The 16,724-nt window shown below is 43.2% G+C and overlaps 1 protein-coding gene across 7 annotated transcripts in view; it reads right to left on the bottom strand.

Moving 5' to 3' along the window:
* PHTF2 (putative homeodomain transcription factor 2) overlaps positions 1–16,724 on the bottom strand; it is a 130,874-nt gene that overhangs the window by 35,384 nt on the left and 78,766 nt on the right. For 5 of the 7 annotated variants that reach the window (XM_061582137.1, XM_061582143.1, XM_061582141.1 and 2 more), the window contains 3 exons: positions 14,160–14,361; positions 13,032–13,076; positions 1,048–1,206 (listed from right to left, as the gene is read on the bottom strand). In XM_061582137.1, the coding sequence (XP_061438121.1) occupies positions 1,048–1,206; positions 13,032–13,076; positions 14,160–14,361 (406 nt within the window). The remainder of the gene's footprint in view (positions 1–1,047; positions 1,207–13,031; positions 13,077–14,159; positions 14,362–16,724) is intronic. The other 2 variants (XM_061582140.1, XM_061582142.1) reach the window with 1 other exon arrangement.

Here is a 16,724-nt window from a genome sequence, read left to right as displayed (position 1 = left end):
CCCCCTTACAATCATTTACCTCCAGGGTACAGGGCTGACTTCAATAAACACAAACATTTCTGGTTAAGTAAGTGATAGTGTGGTGAATTTGCAGCACAGTGTAGTACTTTCAACATTTCAATGATACTCAGATTGGATGGAAATCTTGGATGCTGCCATAGTAGCAAATAGTGCGATTTCTTATGTAGAGAGAATATAAAATAAATAAGAGTATAACTCTGTAAGCTAATTTGAAAGGAAAAATAGGTTTGATACAGATCATTATTTTTGCTGTACATGGTAAGCTCACAAGTGGTTCAGCAGAATATTATTGCTATTAGCTTAACAAATTCTGCTAGTCAAAATACACCAAGTAGATAATGAGATTTTAAAAATGAAGAACATTGCTTATAATGGAGCAGGATCTAATCCCTTTTGACATCACGTCCCACCAAGAACAGACTGAAGCCCTCTTCATAATCCACTAATTCCTAGTAAGATTGAATCCACTTTCCCATAGCATGACTTCATGCTGCCTCAGAGTGTGGATAAAAGAAGCAATGCTGTGGTAGTGGCCAATTTCATAGGAGTACATCATGGGAAAATTACTCTCATGCTGCTATGGAAGGAATCTCAGCCAATGAGTGACTCCCAATACATGAGAGGTATTCAAAAAGGAAGAAAATAATTTCCCGGAGAAAAAAATATTTCTGTGTTTTTACAAGGCAGCAAATATTTAAATAACAATTCAGGACAAAATATAACAGATTAAAATACTAAATAAAAACAGGAACAAAGTAACTTACAATAGGTGAACAGCCATCAAGCTACCTATCATTAAATCATCTTTCAAATAAGAGTTTTAATCTGTCACTGAAATGACAAAAGGCCTGGATGCCACCACTAGGACGGCCCTGTCCCTGACAGCCATCTATCAGGGTGAAGGTGGGGAGCTCTGGGGGTTACCCCACTAAAACGATAGGCTTGTAACGAGGAGAAAACAGTCTTTCCAATTATATATGTTATTGCTTTCATAAAAGTTTGTTTGGGACCATTGCAAAGGCATACCTCTACAGGAAAATGTTTCTTATAATGGTGGGATTTCCTGTTCCGAAATGCACCATCACTGAAAGCACGTTCTGCATTGCGGCGCAAGGGATATCCCATTTCTGGCCCCTCCTCACTTGAAACTTCATCAGACACATTTGTCACTGTTCTGTGATTATCCTAGGTCAAATAAGAATTGGCTGTTAGTAAAACATGCATTGCTTTTACTTCAAATGTAGCATAATTCAATTTTGCACATATTGCAGTTATTCTCCATACATTTTTATAATTGTAAAATGGTCCATTGGACTCACCTGAAGGGTGATTTTCACAGGTACGCCTGCCATCAGATTGGGTACTACTGCCATCTAGCGTCCGAAGGCAAGAATGCACTAGAGTTAAAACCTGGGCCTCGGGCCCCTCCCACTCCAGTCTTCATTTGCGACAAGTCCGAAGTGGTATATCTGAAAGGAACTAAAGGCCAAAGGCCGCAGCAGCAAGGAAAATAGAGGTAGGAAAATCGGAACAGGAAACATCATAGAACTTGCTACCAAAAACACAGGTTTTAACTAAGTGAGAACAGAACAGAGCACTAAACTTATAGCATAATTTATCTAGAAATCCCCCACAAGGGAGGGACGTGATGGCAGGCATACCTGTGAAAATCACCCTTCAGGCGAGTCCAATGGACCATTTTCCACAGGTAGCCTGCCATCAGATTGGGATGTACCAACACAGCCCCTTAATAGGGAGGGACTACAAACAGCTTACGAATCAGAAATGACATGTTGAAGGACACGTCTCCCGAAGGAGGCGTCAGCCGAAGCATAGCGATCAATCTTATAATGATTGATTATAACGAAGGAGTTAGGGGTAGCCCATACCGCCGCCCTACATATGTCAGCAAGAGGAGCATTAGTTAGGAATGCTGCCGTAGCGGCAGCTGACCTGGTGGAATGAGCTGTGATGTTAGACGGCACTGGCAGATTAAGAGACTGATATGCGATAGAAATACAGGCTCGTAGCCAACAGGACAAAGTGGATTTAGAAACCTTTTTTCCCAAAGACCTAGGGTGAAAGGATACAAATAATGCTTCTGTCTGCCTGATGTCTTGGGTGCGAGAGAGATAAACCTTGAGTGCTCTCCTAACATCCAGTGAATGCCAGGCCTTTTCGAGGGGATGGACTGGCTTTGGGCAGAATGAAGGAAGTATAATATCCTGGCCACAGTGGAATACTGAGGTGACCTTTGGACAGAAGAATGGGTCAACCCTCAGAATTACTGAGTCCTTATGAAACACGCAGAGGTGATGGGCCAATGATAAGGCATGTAGCTCCGAAATTCTTCTTGCAGAAGTAATAGCAACGAGAAAAAGAACTTTGTAAGATAACAGTCTGAGGGGTACTGAAGCAAGGGGCTCAAACGGAGAGTGCTGTAAGGCTTGCAAGACCTTAGAGAGGTTCCAGGAAGGAAAATGGTGGCGTACAGGCGGAGAAAGGCGGGCAGCCCCTCTTAAAAAACGTTTGATGAGCGGGTGAGCTCCCAGGGGGGCGGCCGATGAGGAAACGGATAAGATCCAGGAGATGGTGGAGGCATGGCGACGCAGAGTGTTTGGTCGGAGTCCCAATGTCAAACCTCTGTACAGGAACTGTAGAACATGCTGTACAGTGGCGTGAGGTGCTGAAAAACCCTTGGAAGTGCACCAGTTGGAGAAGGCACGCCAAGTACTCTGGTAAATGCGAGTAGTTGACGGTCGTCTTGATGCTAAGATAGTGTCTATCACCCCCTGAGAAAGTCCAGCAGTATTCAACTGCGTCCGTTCAAAAGCCAGGCCGTCAGGCTCAGCCAGGTCGGGTCTGGATGCCAAACTGGTCCCTGGGTGAGAAGGTCCGGCCTGAACGGGAGGGTCCAGGGGTCCACAACTGACATCGAGAGAAGGTCCGAGAACCAAGGTCTGCGAGGCCAGTATGGTGCTATTAGAAGAATCCGAGTCCCTTCTTGTCGGAGTTTCGTCAACGTCCTGCCCAGGAGGGATATCGGGGGGAAGGCATAGAGAAGCCCGTCTGGCCATGGTGTCGTCAGTGCATCCACTGCTTCCGCCCTCGGCTCTAGGTACCTCGAGAAGTAACGAGGCAGCTGGCAGTTGTGGCTGGAAGCGAAGAGGTCCACCGAGAGGGGGCCAAACCGGAGCTGGAGGAGGTGGAACACTGCCGGATGAAGCTTCCATTCCCCCGGGTTGACCTGTTGCCTGCTGAGCCAATTGGCGGTCACGTTTAGAGCCCCGCTGAGATGTTCTGCTCGTAACGACAATAGATGGTTCTCGGCCCAGTCGAAGATTCGGGTCACCTCTTCCTGTAGAACCCTGGACCTGGTACCCCCCTGTCTGTTGATATGAGATTTCACGCAAACGTTGTCCGTACAGATGAGGACGTGTTGTAGAGAGAACAGAGGCTGGAAGTGTCGAAGGGCCAGATGAGCAGCTCTGAGCTCCAGCCAGTTTATGTTGTGATTTAGGTCCTGAGTGGACCACACGCCCTGAATGAAGGTGGAGTTGCAATGGGCTCCCCAGCCGGACAGACTGGCGTCTGTGGTGATTAGGACTCTGGCTGGGTCCCGAAAAGGCATCCCCTTGCTGAGGTGGGTTGTCGCTACCCACCAGCGGAGTGATTCCTTCAACGATGGGTCCAGCCGAATCACACGATGGTTGGACTTGGTGATGTCCGCCTGAAGAGGTAGGAGGGCCCATTGTAGAGGTCTCGAATGATGTCGAGCCCACGGGACGATGTGAATTGTGGAAATCATTGACCCTAGGAACTGTGCCAGGAGCATGACATCTGCCCTTGAGCGATGTATCAGTAAGGTTGCCATGGTTGTGATGGAGGCAATATGATCTGGGGACAGGAAAAACATGGCTAAAGAGGTGTCCAGTATAGCCCCCAGGTGCTGGAGGCGTTGGGTTGGCTGCAGGTGACTCTTTTCGGCATTGATCAGCCAGCCGTGAGCATCTAGGGCGTCTAGAGTGAACTGGAGTTGTCTGTTGGCCAGGTCCCGGGAGCATGCTCGAAGGAGGAGATCGTCGAGATAGGCATAAATGTGAACCCCCTGTAGGCGAAGAGATTCCACCATGGTGGCCATCACCTTGGTGAATACTCGAGGAGCCGAGGAGAGGCCAAATGGCATGGCACGGTATTGGAAATGGTGGTGGCCTAGTGCAAATCTCAGGAATCTTCTGTGATCCGAGCAAATTGGAATGTGTAAATACGCGTCCTTCAGGTCGATGGACGCTAGGAAATCCCCTTGCTGTAGAGCTTCCACAATAGACGCCAGAGACTCCATCTTGAAGCGGCGGTACTTGACAAAGTGGTTGAGAAACTTGAGGTCTAGGACCACCCTCCATGAGGAATCTTGGGGACCGTGAAGAGGACGGAGTACACGCCTTGCAGCCTTTTGGATGGAGGTACTGTCTCCATAGCGGCTATGTTTAGAAGATGGCGTAGGGCATCCTGCATAGCCGCCCTGCGTGACTTGGAGACGGGGGAGAGGCAAAATCTGTCCGGGGGTTCCCTCCAAAACTCTATGTTGTACCCCTGGGTGAAGATTGCCCTGACCCAAGAGATTGTGTCAGAGTGAGCCAGGAGCTGGAGAAGAAGGAGAGTCTGCCTCCAATGGGAAAAGTGTCAGAACTGCCTGCGCTGATGGGCTTCTCTGCCGTAAGAGGCTGAAGCGGCTTGCCTGCCTTGGTATTGGGCTCTGGGCTGGAAACGTTGTCTGGGCCAGGGTGCCCTGGAGGGACGGAAATCTGTAGGCCTGGTATCCTGTCCTCGTCCACCAGGTCGTCCTCTCCGAAAGGGCTGGAAGGAGCGGTAAGGAGTAAACCGCCGAAATGGTCTGCGGTCGTCTCTTCTGACTGTGGCTAAGGCAGGCTTACGATTGTCCTTGGGATCGACCAGGACAGCTTTAAGTGCGTCGTCGCCAAAGAGCATAGCGCCCGAGTATGGGGCCATGGACAAGTTAGTTCTGGCGGTAGAGTCAGCATCCCAATGTTGAAGCCATAGGGTTCGCAGCCGCCAGAGCCCGTGCACCTTGGTGGGTTGCGTCTAACGTGGCATCAGCCACAAATGCAGCAGTCTTGTGTACCTTGAGTAGACCCTTCCGTAGCTTGGCAGGATCCGGGTTAGGGTCATCCAGAAGGTCATCTAGCCACATCATGGAGGCCCGTGAGAAGATGGAGGCGGCAGCAGAGGCCCGGATGGAATGGGCGGATGCCTCGTGGATCTTTCGGAGGACAAAGTCGAGCCGCCTCTCCGAGGGATCCTTGAACTGGGAGTCTCCTTCTTTCGGGAGGAGAGACCGAGACACGAGATTGGAAATGGGTTGGTCCACCCCCGGGACGTTCAGGAATGACATGAATTTCAGATTTATAGCTGAACTATGACAAATCGGAAGTCAATATTTTTTTATATATATATGTATATTTTTTTGTATTGTATTAGTTATTGATTTGTGTTGTTTTCTTTTTGTATCATTTTGGTTTTGAAAATTAGAATAAAAATTAATTGAAAAAAAAAAAGGAATGACATGAAGTCCGGGGCCAGGGTATACAGCTTGTTGGCCAAAGTGGAGGAATGGCGCGGACGTAGAGGGCGGGCCCATTCTTCTCTGGCCAGCTTGTTAATGGGATCTGGCACAGGGATAAAATGATCCACTGATTTAGGCGACTTGAGGACTCTGGCACCCTTCACCGGAGGGGCAACCGGTGGTGTTTGTTCTGGTTGAATGCCGAGGGTGTCCATTACTCTGCGAGACAGAGGAATGATGTCTGCCGGGTTGAAAAGGCGGTAAGAGTAGTCCACATCTGGGTCAGATTCTCCACTCCATTCATCAGGGTCAGCCTGGAAAAGGTTTAAGTAGTCCTCCATCTGTGAGGATTCCACGCCCACTCTGCCCCAGACCATATCAAATGCGTTAGATGAGGGTAGCGGGGCATCATCATGGCAGCTCGGTAGTCTTGCAGAGGTAGACTGCCGCGAAACTTCAGGCTGAGAGGATACATGAGGTGGAGGCTGAGGTTGATATAGGCACCCAAGCATCTCTCGTAACTGTAGCAGAAAATCTGGAGTCAGCTGTATCCCTGCAGGTGGAGGTGCGGGTAGAGTATGTTCTGTGGAGGCGCATGAGGCTGCACAGATGGAGTCAGGTCAGATTGGCGAGGGGTTTGGCTGGGGAAGCCTTCAAACTCATCCTCTGAGGACTCAGAAGGAGACTGAAAGAGCGCAGGCACCGCTGCGTGCAGAGGCTTCTCTGGGAGCGGGGGTGCAACATAGCGTGCCCTCTTGGGCGGCCCGTGGCCAGACAGGTGTTTAGTCTTGGCTAAGGCTTTAGCGGGCTTGTGTTTAGGTGGCTTGCGTAGAGATGAAGCGATGCCCTGACGACCTGCTTTAGAAGCTTGTGGCACCTCTGGGTTCTGATCTGCCATGTCAAAGTCTGGATCATGCACACAATGGGGAAGGTGCTGAGATCAAAGTCTGGATCATGCACACAATGGGGAAGGTGCTGAGATCATGCCATCCCATCGAGAAGCTCGGAGGGTGGTGACTAGAACTAGGGCCTTTTCAGTGGTGGCCCCCGAACTGTGGAACAGTCTCTTCGATGAGGTGCGCCTGGCGCCAACGCTACTATCTTTTCGGCACCAGGTGAAAACCTTTTTATACTCCCAGGCATTTTAAAGTGTATTTTAACAGTATTTCACTATTATCTTGTATTTTGGACGTTGTTTGGTTCTTTTATTGTTTGTTTTTGGTTCTTGATTTATTGTATTTATTGTACTTATACACTGTGCTTGTTTTATCTTTTATGTACACCGCCCAGAGAGCCTTCGGGCTTAGGGCAGTATATAATTTAAATTAAATAAATAAATAAATAAGTGCCCCACTAAACAATCAGAACTCCAAAAAGTAAGTGAGAAGTCGAGGTGTATTATTGGCCACTAGCTAAGTACACGCACAGAATGGGGAAGGTGCGAGACCGCTAATTACACTGCCATGAAAAAAGGATGCTTTTCTTTAAAAAGCGCAGCGTGGCCAGGGCTAGATACATGCACACAATGGGGAAGGTGCGGTACCACCAAAGTGCACTGACGAAAACTAAGCCTCAAATAGTGGTGCACATAAGGGGATACACACACACAATGGGGAAGGTGTGGTATCTCTTGACTATAGGTCGTTCTAAAGACACAGGTCTCACATGCAGAAATACTTTAGAATAGGGGTGCCTAAATTAAGGCCCAACAGGGCTGAGAGAGCAGCCGGGACGAAATGCTGCCTTATAGGGCCTCAAGAAGCCTCAGAAAGGAAAAACTTCAAAAATGCAAAAAACAAAATGGCGGCCGCGAAAACAAAATGGCGGCCGCGATATCGGGGTTGCCTAAATAAGACCCCAGGAGGGCTGAAAAAGCAGCCGAGCCTAAATAAAGCCCCAACAGGGCTGAGAAGGCAGCCGGGACAAGAGGCTGCCTTATAGGGCCTCAAGAAGCCTCAGAAAGGAAAAAACTTTAAAACTGCAAAAAACAAAATGGTGGCCATGATATCGGGGTTGCCTAAATAAGACCCCAGGAGGGCTGAAAGAGCAGCCGTAGGCCAAAAAACGCTGTCCTGGGGCGCGGGAACGGGTAGGAAAAAATAAGAAAAAATTGCACACCCTCTGAACACCAACGTGGGGAGGGAAACAAACAGGTGAAAAAAGGTGAAATGGAAGAAGGAATAAAGACTTATCTATCGCTCTGTCAAACAATTTAACCTGCCTCGGACGAAGGCAAGAATGAAGACTGGAGGGGGAGGAGCCCGAGGCCCAGGTTTTAACTCTAGTGCATTCTTGCCTTCGGACGCTAGATGGCAGTAGTACCCAATCTGATGGCAGGCTACCTGTGGAAAATCAGACATAAGCAGTATTTTTCCACAATCACCATTATATCATTAAAATTAAACAATATAATTTGTACACTACTTATTGAAGAATTATACAGTTTGGAGTTTGGAGCACATGATAAGTCAACCTAACCAGTACCTTTTAATATTTTAATTATAATTAATTATAAGAATGCTCATCTGTACAAACCAGCAGTGCATTGCATACTGAACATGGGTGTGGGTGAGGGGAAGAATAAGTAGGAACACATTCACATTGTGGTTTATTTGCTGACTGGCTGCCAAGATGAGAACTTGTGTGTGCTTGGTTTTGTTTTTGAGGGTTTCTCGTATATATACAGAAAAAGCAAGCTAAAATGTCAAGTATTTCTGTTTATATGATTACATTTGTTCTATTATACTTTACAATTGGTTATTAGAGCATATCCGAACGTAAAACCAAACATATGAGGGATGGTACAGTTACTGCCATCAGTGTGCTGCTGCAGCTGTTGCCATTTGCAACAGCTGCAGTTTGCAGTTTGCCCCAAACTCTGCCATATCCTTTTCTTCTGCTCCAGGTATATAAAGGGGAGGGGCTACCTGAGGCAATGCCTCAGCATCATGCAAAGTGCGGCGCTAAGTGCACACATAGCGTTGCACTTGGGGTTGTCTTGGGGTCTGGAATCCATCACCCGTCAAGAAAAATCCAGCTGCAAGTGCTGGAGAGAGAAGGCAAGCCAACAAGCTGTTGTGGTTGAAAGCCTGCCCTTTAGGGTGAATATTTGAGATTTGAATGGTTTTTGTTCCTCAGTTGAGAGATGAGGAAGTGTCATTGTCTACTATGCTGGAAAAAGTGGCTTCTATACCCCCAGGATGAGAGCCTGGTGGGCATAGTTTCTGCCCCCTTGAGTGAGAGACAAGGGGGAATGTTCGGTATGAGAGTTTGGTATGAATGTTGTACTCAGAATATGAGTGTGCATTATTTGGCTGTATGTAGATTTGAACGGTTGTCATGGATGTACATGCGAGTATGCTGTTTTTAGGATGTGTGGTTGAATTATGTGAGTGCTTGTAGAGTGTGATTTGAGGTAAGTGTGAGCGTGTTGGTTTAGAATGTTGATATGTTTAAATATGAATGTGCTGATTTTGTAAGGGTGTGTGAGTAAATTGATTTTTTTTTCTTTTCCCAATGGTAGTAAGACAAAATTCTGATATAATGGGGGCCACTGTTTTAATTGTGTTTTTCTTATTACACTGTGATTAAGAAATCTGATTTCTTTAATTTATTGTTTTAAAATAAGCTTGTTTTAACATGTTTGGTTTTCCTTTAAATGTAGGGAATATTCTGTTTAGTCTATTATGTATATTATGGTTTTTTTCTTGTATTTCTTGTACTTAGTTTTATATGCAATGTTTATATTGCGTTGATACTAAAGAGGATGTTTTGTTCAGTTAACTGTATTTTATGATTTTTTGTAGTTGTTGCTTTAAGATGTTTGGACTTGTACACCGCTTAGAGTTTTATTTAAATATAAGTGGTATGTAAATGGACTAAATTAATAAATAAGTCAGATGGCAAGCAAACCAGCGAAACAGCAGCTCTCTTTCAGACACCAGCAGCATTTTGGGTAAGAAGAGCAGACCACAAGCTACAAAAGCTTGAGGGAAAGGGGAAGAGAACAATGGCATTATTGAATCAAAATGTTAAAATAACAGACATTCAGGAATTTTGGTTTCTACAGGGTATTATTACTTTAGGTTGTATTGAATTAAAGGATATTCATGATGTTTCATACATTGAAGGTGTTTTGAAAGGATAACTTTTCCTAATGAATAATTTTGTAAAGTTTGTTACATTTCTATCCCAACTTCCCTTAAAGCAAGCCAGAGCACCAGTATTCACAAAATGTGTCTTTGCTCAAAGACTTGCTTAACTTCAGAAAAGGAACTACACCAGGTGCCTTCAGACCATTTTTGGAAGCAATGATATAAATAAGATGAACAGCAACCATTGTGTGCACTATCAACAGCCGCAGGAGTAGGAAGAGTCCCTAACAGGACCAAAAAAATCTGCATGTTCTGGCAAAGAAGAAGAGGTCTCAGGTTCTTTGGGAATCATATAGTCTTCTATCAAGTACTGCTGATCCAATAGCTGGGAGCAGAAATCTTTTAGAGATAATAAGATAGAAGGTACATACAATATGTAACTTGTTCTAGAAACAAACTTCCTTTAGCTCTGAATATTCATAATGGATGTATCCACGTGAATGCAGTCAAGCAATGCTATGCTTTAGTAATGATACACAGACAGTTGTAATGTATTAATCAGTAATGAAGACCATTCAAAACTTCAGATAAGGTTTTCATTTACAGTTTTCAGTAGGTGAGTTAGTTGCAAGGTCTGTCAACGTGTACTAACTCTGGACTGAGAGAGACAATTAAAAAGAGAACAGCTAACAACAGCTAGTATTTCCAGGCACATTACATTTGAGGTGTGTGAATAAACTGTATCTTCATGAGGAGAAATTTAAATGTATGAAGGTTGTTCTGTTATAAATACTGTTGGGATTGTAAAAAGTTAAGTGTATGGAGGAAAAAGCTGGTCTTTTACTCCCAACTAAAGCCAGGGAGATATACTGAAGAAATGAAGATACACTGCATTGGGATTCAGTTCATGAATTTGTTTAACCCCTCTTAAAATCATTCAGGATGGTGGTCATCACTACATCTCATGATAGCAAGTTCCACAATTTCACTGTGCACTGTAGGAAGAGAGATCAATCAAGCTCCTTGAAGAAAGATTTAATTTAATGATAAAGCAGAGATGTAAGAGATTTGGCAGTCCTTGAAGTATCCTGGACCCAAGTTGTTAAGGGCCTTGTAAATTAAATTACTGAACCTGGCCCAGTAATATATTAACAGCCAGTGTAAGCTTTTGAGCACTGGAGTTATGTGTTGGCAATAGTCTGCCCCATCAACAGTTCAGCTGCAGAGTTTTGCACCAGCTTAGGCCTCCGGACCAGGCCCAAGGGTAGCCCCACAGAGTACATTGCAATCATTGAGTCTTGAGGTTACCAATGCATGAATCCCCATAGCCAAACAATCCCTGTCGAAGAACAAATGTAGTTGGTGTACCAGTCATAGTTGGTAAAAGGCACTCCTAGTCACTAAGGCTACCAGAGATGGATCCAGTAGCACCCCCAAACTTCAAACCTGTTATTTCAGAGGGACCTCATCCAGAACAGGCAACTGGCCAATCTCCCAGACATGGGAACCATCAGCCTAGAGTGCCTCCATCTTCCCAGTGTTCAGGCTCAGCTTATTGGCCCTTATCCAGTTCACCACTATGCCCAGACAACAGTCCAGATCATGCACAGCCTCTCCTGACTCAGATGTATGGGAAAAGTAGAGCTGCATGTCATCAGTGTACGAATGACACTTTGCCCCAAAATTCCTAATGACCACACCCAATGGCTTCATATAGATGTTAAACAGCACTGGGGACAAGATTGTATCCTATGGTACACCATAGACCACGGAGCTGAAACACAGTCTCCCAAAGCTAAGCTCTGGACACAAACCTGTAGGTAGGAGTGGAACCACTGTAAAACAGTGCCAATATCCATCACATACAGCCATGTGAATACCATGGTCAATGGTACCAAAAGCCACCAAGAGATCAAAAAGCCTCTTCACCCAGATTGGCTTTCACCAGTCAGAATTAGAGGCCAAAAGAGCAAGAAGCTGATCACATCATTGCAAGAATCCTGTCCACATCATCAGGTCACATAAACCAAAACTGATCCCACAGATCATGGGACAGCAATCAAGGAACTTAAGAAGGACTCTACTTGTAACTCTACTTGTAAAGCAGGGTAGTTAACCGATGGGTGACTGGCCACACCTGGCCCATCAAACTGCAGGAATCCCCCCACACACACATACACATACACATACTTTATCTTCCAGTCTGACTGGGACATAAAGTACCATGCCTGCTCTTTAAAAAGAGGGGCTGAGAGCTGAGGGGTCCTTGTGACAGCACACAGCCTTGAAGATGAAATCACTGAACACAGATGCTAAGGTCTGCAAGAGGAAAGGAAGCCTACAGCAGTAGTCCTTTGGGAGAGCTGAAGTGAATGTGTCAGCAGTTGGCCATTAACCTGAAGAAACAGCAAGTCCCTGACAAAGAGGACTTAAGGCAAAGTCCTCTAAACAGCCTGCGATGTGCGTGTGTGTGTGTTGAAACCGTAATTTTCTAATGATGTAGCGCAGAGGTGGAAACTAGAGCAAGTCTATATACATCTCTTTGTGGCAACAGCTAATATCATTAAAGTAAATGTAACTTATTTTATGGATTTTATTTTATTTTATGGATGTGAAAGTTGGATAGTGAAGAAAGTGGATAAGAGAAAAATCAACCCATTTGAAATGTGGTGTTGGAGGAGAGCTTTGCAGATACCATGGACTGTGAAAAAGACAAATAAGTGGGTATTAGAACAAATTAATCCAGAACTGTCACTAGAAGCTAAAACGATAAAACGGGGGTTATCATACTTTGGACACATAATGAGAAGACATGATTCACTAGAAAAGACAGTAATGCTGGGAAAAACAGAAGGGAGTAGAAAAAGAGGAAGGCCAAACAAGAGATGGATTGATTCCATAAAGGAAGCCACAAACCTGAACTTACAAGATCTGAACAGGGTGGTTTATAACAGATGCTATTGGAGGTTGCTGATTCATAGGATCGCTATAAGTCGAAATCGACTTGAAGGCACATAACAACAAACAACTTATTTTATATTATATTATACTTTAATAAGTTATATTTGTTAACTCCTGGTCTGTTCATCTCATGCCTATAGCCAGTTACTATATGTAATAAAAGGTTAATATATGTATTATTTATTTAAAACTAAATAGCATCAGTAGAAATATAAAAGTGGAGGTACTTTTGGAAAGCAAGTACTTTTAATCTATTGTATATGTGACATGGATCCTAGATATGATAATATAAAGATGGGATCTTACACTGAGATATGTATAATCGACAAAGTAAAAGGACAGCTTGGTGGTCTAGCAGTTAAAATTCATACCTCCTGGTGGTCCAAAGGTGGGGTGCTCCACAAATTGGTGGACAACTGTAAGATAAGTAAACCACAGCCCTCCTTGACAAGATGCAATTGGGGAAAACAGTCATACATTAAAAGCTATGGAGTCAAACCTTGTGTGTAAAAATAACCTGAAGGAATGTAATTGCAAAGACACTTCAAAAACAATCTAATTTCATACACTTTAGTGGTGCTTCAATTAACTATTCTAAATATACAGATTGCAGACTGACAGTCTTATTTATATGCTGAATTAAAGCCTTTGATTTTAATAGCATGTACTAGCTTAGGTTTCAGCACTAGAAAAGAGAATAAAGCCACCAGGAAACACTGTCCCATTAATGCCTCACTTATGAATGAATGGTTCAATTGTGTTTCATCAGTTGAAGCAACACTTCAGAGAGATGAACTCTGATTGCTTGGTTCAGTGAACTTGCTGAAGGAAAAAAGAACGTGTTGTCTGATCATGTCTTTATCTACGCATCTATGTTCTCTTTTGTTTTGAAAACAGTGAATGAAATGTGATGAAAACCCTTCTCAGTTTTATACCTTTTTTCAAGTGTTGAAGAGGATTGTAGTTTACAATTGAACAAAAATGGGGCTTCTTATGAAATTAAGCATTGAGGGCAGCATCTTAGACTGGAAAAGTCAAAAGTCAAAGAAATGAAGTGTGACAAAAATACTTGGCTAATATAGCTGGGATTCCCTGCCTATGCTTCGAAGTGCCCCCTTCTATTTTCCACAATACTTTCCTTAATGTCCCTGACATGATTTAATAGTTAAAAGCTTTGCAGTATGCCTGGATATTAAACCAACCTCAAACCAAAATTTAATAACCTGGCTAGTTCCAAAGCTCTTAACCAAGAATCAGGAAACTACAGTTAATGGAAGACTTCACTGTTTTCTGCAAAGGGTGTATGTGTGAGAGCAAAAGGCTCATTTATATCTTGACCTATTAAGCTGAGATATGATCATCCAAATGTGATCTGTGAGAGAGAATGCTGGGTGAGATCGACTTTTGGTTTTACCCAGTATGGGATTCTTGTGTTCTTATAATATGAAAATACTGATGCTGAGACATTAAAAACTTTCTTGAAGAAATGAGACACTCACTTTGTGATGATTTGTATTACTGAATGAATTTCTGACTGCTCCTGTACTCCAGCATGTCTCTTCTGATCTCATAACTTCACAGTGTGGCTCATGGGACTGTAAAACATCTTCACTGCTTTTACCTGTCTTTTTTCCATCAAGTGAGACATATCCATTGTCAGTCTCTGTTGACTTATCTATTGAATTCTTTGCTTTCTTTGCTCTAGAGTTAAACATATACATGAAATACAATGTTTACATTAGAGTTCCTCCTTATCTAGTCTCCCAAATTACTACATGGAAAAAGCATAGAAATATGCATGCTAACTTAAACATTTGGCATATGAATCAGATCATATATTTTAACCTACAAAACACCCCAAAGGAATTACTAATTCAGAATATATAAACCTGCCGAAGTCAACTACTTGTCTTGCAGGCAATGTTTAAGTTAAAGATTTGGCCATGCCCATATAAGCATAGCAAGTCTTTAATCCTGCTTTGTCAGTGCAACAGGGTAATAATGCCTGCCATGGCAACCCTTGAAAACAGGATATTTTGAATCATATGTGACTAATCTTACCTTACTCCTTTTAAAATTTATTTTTATGTACTATTTAAAACAATAGTAGAGTATAAGGCCTCTCTAAGCAGCAGATGCTCAACAGAAGATAGATAAAGATTCCCCTCTGACTGTAAAAATCAAAGAAACTTAGTAGGTTCAAACAAGGATTCCAGGAATGTTATTCAATTATTTCAAAAATTATAAAATGTGGGAAGGTTGAAGGTACATGACAATACTGGTGAAAGATTTACTGACAAGCTACTCCAATTCTCTCATTAATGTTGTCTTTCCAGTCAAGTCACATATACGTATCATTCACCCATGCTGTTTACACAATTGATTGGAGGACATTCCCCTTCATATACACCTTTTAATTTACAATGCGAGAAGTCTTATTAACATCATGAGCAAGAAGTCATGGCAACTGAAATCACTAAGTATATGTTGAACATGAGGATGAGAAATTGCACCACAAAAGATAATACTGTAGCAACAAAGAATGCACAAAACAAACACAGGGATTCCAGATGGTGAATGGTACATACTCCTTATATAATACCAACTAAATTACTTTATTTTGCTTAACATCTTCATTTGGTCTTTTTTCTTATTTGTCTTGATTTTACTGTATACTATTCTATATAATAATTAGTTAACTGCCCAAGAACCCTTTCTTTATGGGCTTTACAGCAGAATCAAAGACAGCCTCCAGCAATGCCTGTCTTCTTTATGCAGAAGACAAACTGGGCAGTTGAGAACTGGGACTATTCTCAAAGTTCCAGCTAGCAGAATAAACTTTCATCTCAACCTATTCATCCTAGAAAAGTCACGTCCACCCATTAATTTGGATCAAATATTTAAGGAAGAATGTGAGATGTGGGTATCAGTAAAATAAAACAAAAGTTAAATATTCAGTATATCTGTCCGCAATGCTTCAAATCAAAATTGTAAAAAGTCACAGCTAGGAGATGCTGGGCTTCCCAAGCACAACCACACCTTTTAAATACACGCATGCTAAGCTGCACCCATACAGAGAATGGATTCAAGAGAAAGAATCTGAAACATCCACTGTTTAAAAATACCCTCTCTCAAGTCTATAAGTACAATGTAATCCAAAACAAAGAACAAATGAAGCCAACAAAACAAGTATACCCTGTGGTTAATGAAGTACAAAGGCAGCCACTACATTAAAATGAAGCAAAGTTTAACCAACAAAATGGATAATTATATTACAACTTGGCCAAATCCAGAAAGCCTTTTTAGGTGTGTCCAAGCTCTTATGAACTCCTAATACAATTTGGCTTTCTCCTGAGTAGTAGCTCTACATGGTAGAGCACATCTGAGATTGCAATCTGTTACTGTAAAGGGGTGCAGATAGGAAAGGAGTTAAGGGGGAGGGGCAGGATTATTGCATAGAGTTCCTGAGAAACGAGCAGGCCAAGTTTTTTTGGCAGGAAAATTGAATGTAGATGGCCAAGAAGGTAGGAGACAGTTGGAGAACATGCCTCACTCTTATTCCCCTGCTCCAGCAAGAGGGAGGGGGCAACTTAGTTGTGTGAGAAACAATGGATCATGCGCAGGGTTTTTTGTCAAACTGAGGAAAAGGCAAAATGATAGCTTTGTACTCTGAAAAGTCCCTTTTGAGAATCTGTCTCTCTGGAGATCTGATGTGGGATAGCGGAATTTACTATATAGGAGTCTTATAATAATCTAGTATATTTTAAAGGAAATTTACAGAGACGCCTTAAACCCACAGTGAAACCTCCTTCCAAAGGGAACCAAAACCGGGGAAGTGCTGTGTCCCAGGAACTTCTCATCACTTTGGGGAATAAGGTGTGCATAACATTATGTTAAACCTTCTAAGCTCACTGGACCGAATAACTATCAAAGACCGCAACCTACAGATTTCAGTGTGGATTCTATATACTGTGCATACAAGACCTGTTCTCTCCTTAGCACCATCACCTTAAGTCAGAAATGCTCCACATGTATTTCCCATCAAAAGAAGAGAATGGGAAACC

Source organism: Rhineura floridana, chromosome 8 (genome assembly GCF_030035675.1).
Source record: "Rhineura floridana isolate rRhiFlo1 chromosome 8, rRhiFlo1.hap2, whole genome shotgun sequence".
In the NCBI taxonomy this organism is placed as follows: Eukaryota; Metazoa; Chordata; class Lepidosauria; order Squamata; family Rhineuridae; genus Rhineura; species Rhineura floridana.
This window is presented reverse-complemented; position numbering and strand designations above follow the sequence as displayed.